At 42.0% G+C, this 16,970-nt stretch overlaps 2 protein-coding genes across 3 annotated transcripts in view; one reads left to right on the forward strand and one right to left on the reverse strand.

Annotated features, from left to right (window-relative positions):
- Nucleotides 1–1,757, forward strand: part of fwe (calcium channel flower) — a 34,282-nt gene extending 32,525 nt beyond the window's left edge. For both annotated transcript variants that reach the window (XM_076180665.1, XM_076180664.1), the window contains one exon: nt 1–1,757. Coding sequence is in view for 1 of the 2 variants with exons in the window: in XM_076180664.1 (XP_076036779.1) it covers nt 1–100 (100 nt within the window). In the remaining variant the exon portion in view is untranslated.
- Vha14-1 (V-type proton ATPase subunit Vha14-1) overlaps nt 1,503–16,970 on the reverse strand; it is a 26,799-nt gene continuing 11,331 nt past the window's right edge. Inside the window, exon 5 of the mRNA XM_076180667.1 lies at nt 1,503–1,720. Within this exon, the coding sequence (XP_076036782.1) occupies nt 1,700–1,720 (21 nt within the window). The 3' untranslated portion in view covers nt 1,503–1,699. The remainder of the gene's footprint in view (nt 1,721–16,970) is intronic.

The following is a 16,970-nucleotide window of genomic DNA, read 5'->3' on the forward strand; positions in this document are numbered from 1 at the left end:
AGCCTCCCGTGATGACATGATCGCAGCAGCTCAGAATTCCACACGACCAGGCAATATGAAGGACGTGCTGGTGGACTCGGAGGCCCAAGTACCAAGCTAAGCTGCTGCAGTTATTTGAGGGTCATGCTGTGTATGTGTGTGTGCTCTGCTCTGGCCTGGACCACCAACTGGGAAGACTTGCTTATAGAGTCAAGTATCTTGTTTAACTGAAGAACACCTGTTGAGTCAGGCTTGGGCTCTTGTATGCAATTGTTACTTACCGGTACTAGACTTTTATTTTTTCTCATTTCATGTCACAGTATATAGATTGATAAACTACATTTGAATCTTTTATTTTATATTCTTATAGAAATAAGAGTCCACCCCTTAATATTGTTATTTTAGAGAACAGTTACTTCCTTATGTGAAGAAATGACCAGCATGTGAATTCCTTAACACAGTGGGAGTATGAGTGGAGAAAAAATGGTAAACAATGTTACAAAGGAAGGTATCTTAGATTTGGAAGATTAGTCTGAACTTGCCCAGCTGCAGTGTGTAGTGTGCTACAGGGCACAGGTAGTTTGGTGGTAGTGTCTTAAAAATAACATCAAATAAGACATTGTTTATGATGTGGCTACCCTTGCAGATTCTAGTGTACATAGCACATATTCAACTTTCAAGTTATCAAGAGATTGTAATTGCAGTGCTTGTACATACGGGACCGCACATTTTGTAGTGGCAGGTTCTAGGATAAGTGTTCACTGATTAACTTTCTTCTGGTTTCAGAATACTGTAGATCATTCCATTTTGATAAAAATTATCATTTGCTTTTATTTCATGTACGCATAATGTGCTTGAGTTTGTAAATTAAATATTTCGTAGATCAAGGAAGTGGCAAGAGACTTTACATATTGGGTTGGGTGAGGCTTATTGTAATATACTAAATGGAGCATGTTTGTTGATTGGCAGTTTTGTTGTAAATAGTAAGTTGTTCAGTGAGAAACTGATTACATAGGGAATGTATTTACTCTTAGTAGAGGCTGGGGCACTGGATGCGACAGAAATGATGTCCGTATTGTGTATCTAATTTGGCAATGTTAGTTTTCAAGTGAAACTTTCCCAAAGGAAGGAAATTTCAGCATTTTAAAAAATCTAAAGACTAATTTTCTATCCCCCAGAGCCCCAATGGATGTTGATGTCTGTTTTGTGTATATGTTAGCATCAGACGTGTATGATATGTGGTCTTGTACCTCAAACTTGTATTTCAAGTACATTGTAAAGACAAGGTCTCATGAGATAAAGAAATTAATGTAATAGTATCATGGTGATATAGGTACAGAAGAATAAACCACATTTTCAGTCATCTAATTCATTTTGGTCTCCTGGCATTGTAAAAACTATTTGACGTTACAGAACCAAAATAGAATTTGAGTTTTGCTGTTAATTTTGAAATCAAAGTTGTAAAGAGGTTCAATGAAAATTATGCTAAAAATGACAACTTACAGGAGCAGAGTAACAATCAGTTATGTATTTAAAGATTTACTTATATGAACAACCATATACACAACATATTTGTACACAAAGTTTTACAGGCATGCAGATATGCATCAGCTAATTTGTGCAATTGCCAATCCATTGTTAAACAGTTGTACAGGAAGAACTTCAGGTAGGGAATGTTGAAGTTACATTGACCAGGCACCAAGTATCAGACAGGACTACTCTAGTCTGCACTGTACATGCCCTGAAAAGAAAATTAAACAGTTGAGGTTTTACTAAAAGTGTGAAGTAATTTTTTTCCTATCCTACACATCTACATCCATTAGGTTAATGCATATATATACATAAATCTTGCTCAGAGTACCTGCGACACTTCACTTCATCCCCCAACTATGAAGAGGATCTCAAGGTAAGACTTGGGGACTGGGAATGTGGAAAAGGAGGATTAAATACCAGAGCTGGGGATGTTCCTCAGTGCATTTTGCTTTAGTTTGGCCACAGTTAGCACTCCCAAACTAATTAACCCCTTCGCTACTGACCCGTCAACCTTACGTAAACAAACGTTTCAAACCGTCCCATGAATGGCTGGAGCCTTATGTTTGTAAACACAGACACTTACCACCACGTGGGTAGAAATAACCCAGAAACCGAGGCCTTGAGAGCCCTCAATACACACAGCTTATAACTGTGACACGTGTGTGTCACGGGGAGCACGCTCGGTTCCTGGCGGGTGCACTCAGCCGTGACACGCAGGTCTCACAAAACACACATCTGGTACTCAAGGGGTTAAAGCAATATAGGTGGTGGTCTTGCCTTTACTTTTTCTTTTAGGATTGTCCCCTGTGGGGCTACAAGGAGAAGGATGCCTAGTCCCAATCCCCGTCCCTTTCTTCTCGCCTCTTACGATCCAAGAGGGAATACTTGGTAGCAGTATTCTTTTCCCCCACTACAGGGGGCTTTGGGGAAGAGGGGAAAGATGGGAGAGGACAGAAGACGGGTGAATGGAGAATGGTTGATGTTGTGATGCATGAGGTGGAATGGGGGGTGAGGTAGTATGTGTGAGCAAAATTTGACACAGCCCGAAGGGATTTCTCCCCATCTTCTCCTTTTATGCAATGGGGGGACGGAGAGGGGGAGGTCGCCGATTAAATGAAGCAGCCTTGCTGTGGATGTGCTGTGTCTTGCGACACTGCTTCTGAACAAACCCTCAGTGGCAGACCTACACCCCTTGGTTTCTTCAGCAGGAAGCTCTCCAAGGCCGAGCTCAACTACAGCACCTTCGACAGAGAGCTCCTCGCCATCCACCATGCCATCCGCCACTTTCGCCATTTCCTCGAGGGCTCCTTATTTATCATCAACACTGACCATCAACCTCTGGTGCACGCCTTCACAAAACAACAGGACGCTTGGTCTGCCAGACAGTGCCGCCACCTCTCCGCCATCGCCGAGTTCAATTGCACCATCAGGCACGTCCCCGATACAAATAACCCCGTCGCGGACGCCCTCTCCCGAATAGCCATCGACGCAGTTCAACTCGGCCTCGACTACGCAGCTATTGCCAGAGAGCAACGGGAGGATCCTGAAACACTTGCCTACAGGACATCCATCACATCCCTTAAGTGGCAAGACGTCCCCTTTCACGACAAACACACCATCCTTTGCAACATCAGTACTGGCCACCCATGACCCATCATCCCAGCCACCTTCTGACATGAAGTGTTCAACTTAATACATGACCTGTCTCACCCTTCAGGGCACACCACTGTGAAGCCCCTGAAGAAGAAATTCATCTGGCACAGCATCTCCAAGGATGCAAAGGAATAGGCCAGGTCCTGCATTGTTTGCCAGCAAAGTAAAATTCATTGCCACACTGAGTCAGGCATCGGATAATTCCATCAGCCCCGACGACACTTCACACACATTCATGTCGACGTCGACGGCCCACTCCCCCTGTCGGAAGGCCATCGTTACCTCTTCACAGCCATCGATAGATCGACCCGCTGGTTGGAGGTCATCCCCATGAAGGATAGTACCGCCTCATCCTGCACTACAGTGCTTCTCAGTGGATGGATAGCCAGATTTGGCCTCCCGGAACACGTCACCTCCGACCGAGGAACTTGCTTCACGTCGCGGCTGTGGCACTCTCTCGCTGAACTCCTGGGTACTACAGTCCACCACACTACCTCCTACAACCCCGCAGCCAACGGCATGGTCGAGTGAACCCACCGCTCACTCAAAGCATCTCTTATGGCATGCTGCAACAACGGCTCCTGGCTACCCCAGCTACCATGGATACTCCTTGGCCTTCAGACAGCCATCAAGGACGACCTCAATGTGTCTCCAGCAGAGATGGTCTTCGGCCAAACCCTCGTCGTGCCCGCAGAATTCTTCCCTCCACGGGAGTCTCCCGAGAGCCTGCAACAGCTTCGACGCACTGTTGGCAAATTTGCCCCATGCGTGCCGACATATCACCGGGAGGTGAAAGAATACTTCCCAAAATACCTCAACGCACGTTTTCCTGAGGACGGACGCTCATATCCCACCACTCACCCGTCCCTACACTGGCCCTCATCTTGTCCTTGAACGTAAAGACAAGACCTTCCGCATCTCCATCTCCGGCAGGCCAGAATGGGTTTCCATCGACCGCCTAAAACCTGCACACCTCGACACTCCGCCCACTAAATTCTCACGTGCAGGACCCCCCTTAAGCCAGGGCAAGTTTAAGAGGGGAGTATTGTACAGCCACGTGGCAGTAAACGTGACTGACGACCTGACACTCTCTGCCAGCATTGAGCTTGCTTGACCCGACCCAGCGTAATTATCTAATTACACACCACAGGTAACTGGCCCACGAGTAGTATATATACCGGCTTCCGCCGCATGTAAAATCAGTTCACTCGTACCTTACAATAAAGGAGACAAACTCACGCCAAAAGTAGCATCGCTACACTGGTGACCGCCGCCCAGTGTAGCGATGCTACTTTTGGCGAAGAGAAAGAGGTTATGGTGAGTTCGTCTCCTTTATTGTAAGGTACAAGTAAACTGATTTTACATGCGGCGGAAGCCGGTATATATACTACTCGTGGCCCAGTTACCTGTGGTGCGTAATTAGATAATTACGCTGGGTCGGGTCAAGCAAGCTCAATGCTGGCAGAGAGTGTCAGGTCGTCAGTCACGTTTTCTGTACACTTCTAAAGGTTTTTCACATATCTGGCTCACCACAGAAATCTGATCCATGCAACTCATACCTGCTCTCATCATTTTAATAACTGCTTTCACCTCATCTTTTCTTTCTCCTCCATTTTCCTTATTCATTACATTCATTTTCTTAGCATATCCCACTACAACTACCTTTTCCCTGTCTTTCATATTTAGCAACTCCCTAAAATACTCTGCCCATCTTCCTTTTACTGCTGTCTCTTCCATTATCATCTCTCCACATGCATCTTTTACCTTCTCTTCTCTAATTGATTTGCCTACTCTTCCTTTCTTAATTTCCTTCCAAAATCTTTTTATTACTTTAAAATTTTTATGTCATACTCTTACCTCATTTTACATCTCTCCTTTTTGCCTCCTTTATCTTATGTTTTGCCTCTCTTCTTTTTCCTTTGTACCTCTCATGATTCTCTTGTCTTATTTTGCAGCCAATCTGTGAATGCTTGTTTCTTTTCTTCTACAACCTTTTTGCTTCATCATCCCACCACTCACTACCCTTCCTCTTTCTTCTTGTTCCACACACCATTTTTGCACAACTTTCAACTCCTTGAAACATCCCCATTCCTCCACTCCTAGCCCTTCTCAATCCTTCACTTCCTCTCAGCTTCTTGTAGTCCTTTTCTTTCTCATTTAAGCAGTTTACTGTAAGCACCCCCAACCTTCTAGCCTTTTCCTCTTTCTCCATCTATGTTCCACTCTCGCCTTACCTTCCACCAAATCCTGATCTAATCCTCCATGCTTTCCCCTAAGAACATGTACATCCAAAGGTCTTCCTACTTTTCTGGTTACCACTATATAGTCCATTAAAACCCTATCTGCCACCCTTACAACCACCTCCCATGTGTACTTATGTTTGCTATCATCAACTCTAGGCACATTTCCACCATAACTCTCCACTACAATTTTTTCTTGGCACTTCACACCTCCCAACCACTCCATTTATTGGTTCATCTACCTAGCATTGAAATCTCCCAATACCACTACATTGACATTTCTCCCAAAACCCTCTATGCACTTGTTTAAATCTATCTAAAAAGTCTCCCTTTCCTTTACACTCTTCTCAGTACCAGGCCCATATGCACTTACAAAGGCCCACATCTCCCTTCCCAGTTTCACCTTCATCCACATTAACCTTGAAGAAACCTTCCACTCCATTACATGCTTTGTATCTCTTCACTTACTAATATCACCCTTTCTCTCCCTCATCCTCTCTTCACTCCTGACTCCCCACTATACTCCCAAACTCAAACTTGACCCTCCCTTTCACTCAATGCCAACACATCCATCTTCTCACAAATATACTGTCTATCTCTTCTCTGTTACTTTCATCTGTACCACACCTATGCATATTAAAAGGCCCAAATCTTAGGGTTCTGGTTGGAAAACTCCCAGACCCTCTTAAGCCTTTGCTTTATTCAGGAATGTGCCCTTTGGGGCTACAGAGAGTAGGTTGCCTAGTCCTATCTCCGTCCCATTATTGTTGCCTTTTACAGCTGAAATGGGAACACTCTGTGCCAGTTTTCTTTCTTACCTACCACAGGGTTTGGTGAAAAAGGAAATGTATATTCAGAAAAGTGGTACAGGACTGTATTAAGAGTGGAGGGGGCTGCATAACGGAGTTGCAGTTTCGTAAAGTAGCATTATTAATCTATGAATAGAGATTCCCTCTATCACAGACAAAATGATGTGTGGATCTGACCCATAGGGGTGCCTGACATAGACCCTAAAGTATCTCCTGCATGCTACTGAGCAGATTTTAACCTTGTAATAACATGCAGCCAATATCCCAGATGGGTTCCGAGGTGAAATGTCTGAAAAGTATGGTAGGCAGCCAATATCACAGACAGGGTATTGGCTGCATGTCATCATTATGAGATTAAAATCTGCTCAGTAGCATGCAGCTGATAGTTTAGTCTATATGGGGTGTCCCTATGGACCAGAGCTACATATCGCTTTGTGATAGAGGAACACTCTTTTCATAGAGAAATTATGCTACTTTATTATACTATGACTGTCTCTCTGTTGTGTTGTCCCCCAACTCTTAATACTGTCCTGTACCAGTTCTCTGAATATACATTTCCTTTTTTTGCCAAACCCTGTGGTAGGGGAGAAAGAATATTGCCACTGAGTATTACCACTTAAGTTGTAAAAGGTGACAAAAATGGGACAGGAATAGGAGTAGGCATCCTACTCTCTGTAGCCCCTAAGGTTTGGGTCTTTTAAGATGCATAGATGTGATACAGATGAGAGTAAAAGGGAAGAGATAGGCAGTATGTTTGTGAGAAGAAAATGAATGTGTTGGCATTCTGTGAAACTAAGTTGAAAGGGAGGCGCGAGTTTGAGTTTGGGAGTGTAGTAGGGAGGGTGTCAGGAGGGAAGAGAGGATGGAGAGGTGAAGCTATACTAATAAGTGAAGTGATAGGTAAGCATGTAGAGGGGAAGGAGGTTTCTTCAAGGTTGATGTGGATGAGAGTGAAACTGGGGAGATGTGAGTATTTGTAAGTGCATATGGGCCTGGTAGTGAGAAGATTGCAGAGGAAAGGGAGCTTAAATGAGAGCATAAAGGGTTAAGGGAGAAATGTCAATGTTGGGAGATCTCAATGCTAGAGTAGGAGATGGAATGGTTGGGGAGTGTGAAGTGCCAGGAATAAAATTGTAGTGGAAAGTTGATGGTGATGTGCCTAGAGAGTTGATGATATCAAACACTGTGTTTATGAAAATCAAACGTATGTACACATGGGAGAGGTAGTGGATGGAATGGTGGTAGATAGGGCTTTAATGAGAAAGGTAGGAAGAGTTTTGGAAGTACATATTCCTAGGGGAGAGAGTGGGAGAATATGAGAATTTTTTGGTGGAAGGTAAATTGAGAGTGGAGAATAGATGGAGAAAGAGGAAAAGGATAGAAGGTAGGGAGGTGCTTACAGTAAATTGCTTACATGAGAAAGAAAAGGAGTACATGAAGAAGCTGAGAGATTTGGAGTGAAGGATAAAGTAGAACTAGGAGTGGAGGAGGAATGGGATGTTTCAAAGAGGAAGTCACAAGGTGAGCAAAGATGGTGTGTGGAACAAAGAGTATAGGAAGAAATATAAGGAAGGGTAGTGAATGTTGGGATGATGAAGCAAAAAGGTTGTTGAAAAGAAGCAATCATTCACAGATTGGTTGCAAAATAGGACAAGAGAATCACATGAGAGGTGCAAAGAAAAGAGAAGTAAAGCATAAGATAAAAGAGAGTGGATATGAAATGGGGTAAAAATGTGACAGAAAATTTTTAAAGTAATAAAAAAGTGTTTTGGAAGGAAATTAAGGAAGGAGAGGCAAGTCAAGTAGAAAAGGTAAAAGGTGCAGATGGAGAGATAATAATGGAAGAGAGCAGTAAAAGGAAGATAGGCAGATTATTTTAGGGAGTTGCTAAATGTGAAAGGATAGGGAGGGAAAGGTAGATGCAGTGGGAAGCACTAAGAAAATGACAGTGATGAATGAGGAAAATGGATGAGAAATAAGAACAGATGAGGTGAAAGCAATTATTAGAATGATGAGAGCAGGTAAGGCACCTAGGTTAGATGGGTGTCATGTGGAGTGTCTACAAAAAAGGGAGGTACAGTGATGGTGGATTGGCTGGTGAGGTTGTTTAATGTTTGTCTAAGAGAGGGTGGAGTGCTATAAGACTGGAGGAGTGCTGGTATAGTTCCATTTTACAATGGAAAAGAAGACAAGTGTGAATATAGTCAGAGGGATCAGTTTGTTAAGTGTAGTTGAGAAGGCATATGGGAAGGTTTTGATTGAATAGATTAGGAGAGGAACAGTGGGAGTAATTGGTGAGGAACAGTTTGGGTTTAGGAAAGGTAGGGGTTGTGTGGATCAGCTTTTTGTGGTGAGCTTTAGGAAGAGGTAAGGATGATTTTTTGGGCCTTTATGGATTTGAAAAAGGCTTACGATAGGGTAGACAGGAAGGCATTATGGAAGATATTGCAGATATATGTGATATGAGGAAAGCTATTAAGAGCAGTCAAGATTTTTTACAAGACTTGTAGAGCCTGTCTTGGAATTAGAAATGGAGAGAGTGAGTGGTTTGAGGTAAAGGTGGGGCTTTGCCAGCAATGTGTCATGTCTCTATGGCTGTTCAATTTATACATGGATGGGGTGGTGGAATGAAGATGGTTAAAGAAAATGGAGAAAAGTGGAGATAAGCCAGTAGTTGTTTGCTGACGACACTGCTTGTAGCAGGATCAGAGGAGGGATTAAGGATGTTAGTGATGGAGTTTGGGAAGGTATGCAAAAGAAGGAAGTTGAAGATGTGGTGATGAGATATACAAAGAGAGAGGATGGCAGCAAACTGGAAGTGAGTATTAAGGTAGATAGACTGGAGGAAGTAGATAACTTTAGATACTTGGGGACAAATGTGGGAAAGGGAGTAGAGGTAGAATGTAGATTGAGAGAAGCAAGTAAATGCCTTGGGGAATTAAAAATGTAATGAGAAATAGACATTTGGGGATGGATGCTAAGAGGAGACTGTATGAAGGAGTGATTGTGCTGACAGCATTGTATGGGTCAGAAACATGGAACATAAGAGAGGAAGAGTGTGAATGTGTGAGGAAGTATGTGTGAATGATATTGTGACGCAGCCTAAAGGGATTTCTTCCGGTCTTCTCTCTTTCTGCATGAGGGGGCACTGATTAAATGAAGTGGCCTTGCTGTGGGTGTGCTGTGTCTTGCTGCATTGCTTCTGACCCAGGGTAGTGGGCAAGATACAGGGATGACCTGTCATCCAGGATGAGCCAAGAAAAGAGGGAGGGGTGGTGAATGGGAGTGGATTTATGCCTTTGACTTTGGCTACCTCCCTTGTAAGGGGGGAAAAAGCCTTTAGTATACAAGTATGTATGAATATGAATATATATATATATATATTTTTATTAAGCTTTTACTATAATAATACAACCTTCCTAAAACCAAAGTCCCTCTGTTGCACTCCCACCTCACCCTGCAATATTTCCTAGTGAGAAAAGCAGAGGCCCACCAAATTCAAGAAAAATCTACAATGACACCAGAGCAAGTACCCATCCTCTCCACATAGGGTAATATCTGCTACTGTTGGCATTATTAGCAGACCCAAGCAGGATAATCAATAACTGCAACTCCATTCCCACTAACAGATATTGCATTTCTGAATCAACACAGCCCTGGTAACCAACTTGACCTATACCCTGACTAGGATTATCTTATATCTACCAAAAATAAAGCTATAACAAAGAAATGCCCAAAGAGAGTATATGACAATTCTTAAGGCCACTGTGGAACACCTTGTGATATGTAGGCCTAACAACAGAACTAGAATCAAGAACCCAATATGAGAAAATCACAGCCCTGAGATGGATGGATGGGGTAAAAGGGGCTTTGGGAAAGGGGGTAATGTCTGCTGAGGAAGGACAGAAGATAAGGATAAATGGAGAATGGTTGTGAATGGATGATGCTCTGATGTATGAGATGGAGTGGGTGGGGGATGGGGGGTCAGGAAGTATGAGGGGACAGAGAGGGGGGGTTGCCAATTTAATGAAGTGGCCTTGCTGTGGATGTGCTGTCTTGCAACACTGCTTCTGACCCAGAGCAGTGGACAAGATGCAGGGATAACCCGTTATCCAGGAGATGCCAAGATAAGAGGGAGGGGAGTGAACCATGTAGGGGATGGAATGGGTGCGAATGGTTTCTATGCCTTTGTTTTTTGGCTACCTCCCATGTAAGGGGGAGAAGGCCTTTGGTATATGTATCAAGATCATTACTACAACAGTAATTGTGACTTTCAATCAACCACAACTTCCAACCTGACTGCAGGTTATGATATAAAGTAGAGAAATAATATCCATGCCCATGTCACTGCTTCAACTGCCAGTGGTTTGGGAAGGTAAGCACATTACTCAGCCCCTAGACATGGTACCCCATGCTCAAACCCAGCCAACTATATAAACTGCAAGAAAGACTACCCAGCATCATCTTTAGACTGCACAGTATACCAATATGAAAAGGAAGTCCCTTGTGTCAGGGACTTGGAAGGCATCAGTTGGCCCTGTAGGAGCCATGATTATCAAATTGGGAGTCACGTATGTGGAAACACTGGTCAGTTAGTCAGACAACCCCCCACAACAGTTCCACTCAAACAACTACACCAAGAAACCATCCACATGGAACAAAAGTCCCCTGCATGAACCACTAAATGCACTTTTCAACCTTTTATCCACATTTATCTTCAACTTTCTTCTTTCACACATCTTCCCAAACAGTCACTAACTTCTTTAATTCCTCCTCTGATCCTGCTACAAGTGCACTGTCACCAACAAACAACAGCTGACTTATCTCCCATTTTTCTCCATTTTCTTTAACCATCTCCAATCTCCGGCCCATTACCCTTGCATTTACCTCTCGCACCACCCCATCAATGTATAAATTGAACAGCCAATGTGACATAACACATCCCTGGTGAAGTTGTACCTTTACATCAAACCTGTATAAATTGAACAGCCAATGTGACATAACACATCCCTGGTGAAGTTGTACCTTTACATCAAACCACTTTCTCCATTTCTAATTCTAACACAGGCTCTACTACTATCGTAAAAACTCTTGACTGTTTTCCTCCCATCCCATATTTCTGCAATACCTCCCACAAAGCCTTCCTGATCATAAGCCTTTTCCAAATCCATAAAGACCCCCCCAAAAAAAAAAAATCCTTATCTTTTCCTAAATCTTTCTCACATATCTGCTTTATCACAAAAATCTGACCTACGCAACCCTATCAGTCCTAAACCCACACTGCTCATCAATTACTCCCTCCATTCCTCTCCTAATCCTTTCAATCAAAACCCTTCCATAAGCCTTCCCAACTGCACAACAAACTGATCCCTCTGAAACTACTACACTCACACTTGTCCCTTTTCCATTGTAAAGTGGAACTATACAGGCACTTCTCCAGTCCTCTGGAATTCTACACTCTTTTAGATAAACTCCAAACCTCACCAGCCAGTCCACCACTGTACTTCCCTTTTTCAGACATTCCACATAGTACCCATCTAACCCAGGTGGTTTACCTGCTCTCATCATTTTAATAACAGCTTCCACATTGTCTTTTCTTATTTCTTATCCATTTTCCTCATTCATCACTCATTTTCTTAGTGCTTCCCACTGCAACTACCTTTCCTTCCCTATCCTCCTTCACATTTAGCAACTCCCAAAAATACTCCTCTTACTGCTCTCTCTACCATTATTATCTCTTCATCTGCACCTTTTACCTTTTTCTCTCTACTTGATTTGCCTCCTCTTCCTCTCTTAATTTCCTTCCAAAACATCTTTTTATTATTTTCAAAATTTTCTGTCATACTCTTACCCCATTCCACATCTGCTCTCCTCTTTGCCTCCTTTATCTTATGCTTTACTTCTCTTTTCTTTGTACCTCTCATATGATTCTCTCATCTTATTTTGTAAACAATCTGTGAATGCTCACTTCTTCTCTTCAACAACCTTCTTTGCTTCATCATCCCACCACTAGCTACCTTTCCTTCTATTTCCTCCCGTCCTCCTTGTTCCACACACCAACTTTGTACACCTTGTGACTCCTTGAACCATCCCCATTCCTCCTCCACTCCTAGTTCTTCTTGTACTCCTCCTTTTCTTTCTCATTTAAGCAGTTTAATCTAAGCACCTCCCTACCTTATCCTTTTCCTCTTTCTCAATCTATCCTCCACTCTAAACTTACCTTCCAACAAAAAATGATCTGATATTCCCCCACTCTCTCCCCTTAGAACATGTACATCAAAACTCTATCTACTCTTCTCCTGGTTACCACTATGTAGTCCATTCAAGCCCCACCTACCACCATCTTCCATGTGTACTTATGCTTGACTTTCTTCCAAAACACTGTATTTGCTATCATCAACTCTCTAGACACATCATCATCTCTCCACTACAATTTTTTCCTGGCACTCCACCCTTTCCCATGTGTATTTATGCTTGACTTTCTTCCTAAACACTGCATTTGCTATCATCAACCCTCTAGACATTACCATCATCTCTCCATTTCTATTTTTCACTGGAACTCCACACTTCCCAACCACTCCATTTCCTACCCCAGCATTAAGACCTCCCAATACACTACAATGACATTGCTCCCTAAACCCTCATTGAAATCTATCCAGGTAAACCTCACTTTCCTCTAGATTCTTCTCACTACCAGGCCCATATGCACTTACAAAAACCCAAATCTCCCCTCCCAGTTTCACCTTTATCCACAACCTTGAAAAAGCCTCCTTCCACTCCACCACACATTTACCTATTTCTTCACTTACTAGTATAGCCACACCTCTCCATCCTCTCTTCACTCCTGACACCCTCTCAACTACACTCCCAAACTCAAACTTGTCCCTTCCTTTCAACTTTGTTTCATTCAATGCCAAAATATTCATCTTTCTTCTGGTAGTGCTGATAAAAGATATGTCAGAAGGATTGTGAGGAAGACATACAGTTTGCTGTAGAAGATTACAAGTGACTTTATTTGGATGAAGAGGTGATGAAAAAATCAGAAACCTTGATCCATCCAAGAATAGAAACTGCATGAGTGGTATGGTCCCCACAGAGTTAAGAATATAAGTAAGATCAAGAGAATATAAAGGGCAGGAACCATATTGGTTCCCAGCCAAGTCGATAATCCATGTGAGGAAAAACTAAAAGCAATGAATCTGAAGACTAAGAGGAGATTACATTGACAGAAGAGATCTGGTTTTATGAGGTCATGAGAAGGTGAGGACCGACTATGTGTTTGGACTATTGAGGCAGGTAACAGTCATTGTTAAGAATTGGACAGGAGTGCACTTCCTATTATGACACTAGTGCACAGAATGAAAATATGTTAGTTTAGGTCATCACAGGCAGAGAGGAAAAGTTTAAATGTGTTTGAGATGAAAAGCCTGAGAATTATGGTAGGGTTTCCAAGGTAGAATAGAGTGAGAAATGAGGTGAGGAGGACACCTGGGTTGGAAAAAGAGAGGGCTGATGAATAAGTATTGGGATGGTTTGGACACATGGAAAGAATGAGTGAAGAAAGATTAGTAAAAGAGGTATGGAAGGCAGAATTGCTTGAAGTGAACTTGAGGGGATGACCACAAAGTGGATGGATGGGGTGAAAGGGGCAATAAACAAGAGGGGAATGTCTGTTGAGCAAGGAAGGGAGTAGGCAAGAGATAGGGGTGAGTGGAGAATGGCTGTGTATGGATGGTATTGAGATCCAAGGGAGTAGGTGGGGGTGGGAGGTATGGAGTGGTTAGGTATGAATACCATCTTGATGCAGCCTGAAGGGATTTCTCTTCATCTTCTCTTTTTCTGCATGATGGGACAGAGAGGGGGATTCACCAAATAAGTAAAGCAGCTTTGCTGTGGATGTGATGTGTCTTGCTGCATTGCTTCTGACCCAGGGCAGTGGGTGGGATACGGGGATGACTCATCATCCATGAGGAGCTAAGATGAGAGGGAAGAAAGGATGGTGGATAGGAGGCAAATGAGTGGGAGTGGGTACTTGCCTTTTGACTTGGCTACCTCCCTTATAAGGGGGAAAAAGCCCTTGGTGTATAGATAGATAGGTCATGACAACAAATGAAGAATGACCGCATGTCTAAAGGATATGAAAAAATAGTTTTGCTAATTGATGCATAATTTTTGGAATAGCTTAGAGGTTGGTTTAGCCCAAGCTCAAACAATACATGAATTCATATCTAAATAAGATAATTGGAAATTAAGGATACAGACCAAGTTAGAACCATACATGAATTTGAAGCTAGGTCACAAAGTAATGTCGTAGCACATTGGTAAAATAATACTAACGACCCACTTTCGGAGAAGAATAAGCAAAAGTAAAAAGATCCATATATTTCAATCACTAACTGTGATCCTCCTCAGCAAATGTGAAGTACAGAGTGGAGAACAACATGTATTTATACTTCTTTATAAATACATGTATTTATACTTCTGTATAAATACATGTTGTTCTCCACTCTGTAATTCACATCAGCTGAAGAGGATCACAGTTAGTGATCGAAATATACAGATCTTTTTACTTTTGCTTATTCTTCTCCGAAAGTGGGTCACTAGTATTATTGAAACTAGGTATAAACTGGAAAGTAAAAGATGGGACCCCAAAAGTGTTCCTCCTTTCCTATAAACTAATTAGTTAAATATGTACAATTGGCTAAATACATACACACACCATGGCATGATGGTGTAGTGGTACCATGCTAAAGCACTAACTCAGCAATTGAAGTCAGAGTACTGCCCAGGGCTGAAGATTTCAACATCATTGCACTGTCAGCTAGCACTCCAACTCTGGTAGGCCAGGAGGGAGGTAGATAGATAGGTGTGTGTATTTACCTAATTGTATTCATCTAATTGTAGTACAGGCAGTCCTCGATTTATACGAGTTTACTTTATATGAATTCAGTTATATGGTGTCCAAAAATAGGGGTTATTCATCACATTGTACGAATTCCTCAGAAATATACGGTTTCAAGAAAGTTAAAATTCGCATGGTGAATTAGTTCAGAAATGCAGCAACAAGGTGTCGCTAGCTAGCTGTTTCCCGCCACCCGCATCCCTCTCACCCTGGCTGCGCGCCAAGCTCATTGTTCATCTACACATGGTTGTGGCAATGTCTCTCTCTCTCGTAAAAAGTGATTTCAGTGGTACTGGGGGGATTGGGTATTCAAAGTCTACGAGGTTGGGTATGCATTCCTTACTTTATACAATTTTTGCTTTATACGGTCCCTTCTGGAATGCATCTACCGTATAAATTGAGGACTACCTGTATACAGGAAAGGAGCAATGCTCATTGGATCCTGTCTCCTATTCTCTAATTTTTCTGACATACCAAGACTCAAATTCGTGTACGGTTCCAACTTAATCTATATCTTTGATTTCCAGTTATCATATTTAGATTCAAACTCTATGTATTGTTTGAGCTTAGGCTATATCACCTAAGCTGATTTCCAATTATCATATTTTGATTTGAACTCGTGTATTTGTTTGAGCTTGGGCTATATCACCTTCTAAGCTATTCCACATATTTATGGAAAATACATATGGAAAACTGTATTTCCTCACATCTTTTTGACATGTGATCTTTCTTCATTTACTTCCATGACCTCTTAAAGACCTCCCATGGTGAAAAAATAAGCAATAAACCAAAAGGGTAAGAAATAATTACACAAGAATCCAAAAAGAGGAAGAAGAGAACTTGGAGGTTTTATTAACAAATGCAAAGATGAACCTAAACTGTTCTACAGAATTGTCAACAACACACTGACTCAAGGAAGGAATCTTTCAGCTAATAGTGGAAAGAGAGGTCTATGAAGAGACATCAATTCTGAAATAATGAACATTAGTTTCCTTTCTATTTTCAAGGAAAATTACTATGTATAGGAAAAGGATGTGAACAAAAATGTTGAATTGAAAGATAAAAATGTGGAGATGAAGGAATTACATCAACTAATGAAAACATCAACCATTTCCCTGGTACCCATCTTTAAAACCCATCAATATCGTTGCCTCTATCTAAATCAGCGTTTCCCAACCTGGAGTGCTGAAATCAATTATAGGGGGTGCTGGGAAGTGATGCACACCTAGTTGTGCATATTTGACTTTTTCCATGCTATTTGATTTTTCTAGGGTGTTCTTATTTCTTCTACAAACAATATTGTCAATTTGTTTCAGTTCTAAGGAATCAAGAAAATAAATCATCAAGCAGTACACTTCACTTTCTTTTATCCTTCTAATAACAAGATAGGGGTGCTGGACTGCTTAGATATGACAACAGGGGGTGCTATGGTCGGAAAAGGTTGGGAAACGCTGATCTAAATTATCTGAAGGTGCAAGTAGACATTTGGACTCCAGACTGCATTTAAGATCTCTTACCATCAGCTTCTACTCTACATTCTCTAGTTCCATTGCTTTTACATCTTCCCAATGCAACATCTTTAGCTTTATAAGCTTATCCCACATTATTAAACCAATCTCTTATTTTATTCCACTATTCCATGGGATGTGCTCATTCATACCCATGTTGTAGAGGTTTAGAAAGAGTACACATTTTTTCTCTGTTTTGTTAGTATTCAAATTTCCTCCCAATCAAAACCTAACATAATGGGAGCAATGGGTATCATTAAACCTTTCCTGTACCATCTCTGTGATGTGATACTGTCCCAAGGACAGGAGCAATCATCTTTAACAAAATACAAAAATTTCTCCAATT

The sequence above is a fragment of the Oratosquilla oratoria genome, chromosome 44 (assembly GCF_046742065.1).
Source record: "Oratosquilla oratoria isolate Oo_2021 chromosome 44, ASM4674206v1, whole genome shotgun sequence".
NCBI lineage: Eukaryota > Metazoa > Arthropoda > Malacostraca > Stomatopoda > Squillidae > Oratosquilla > Oratosquilla oratoria.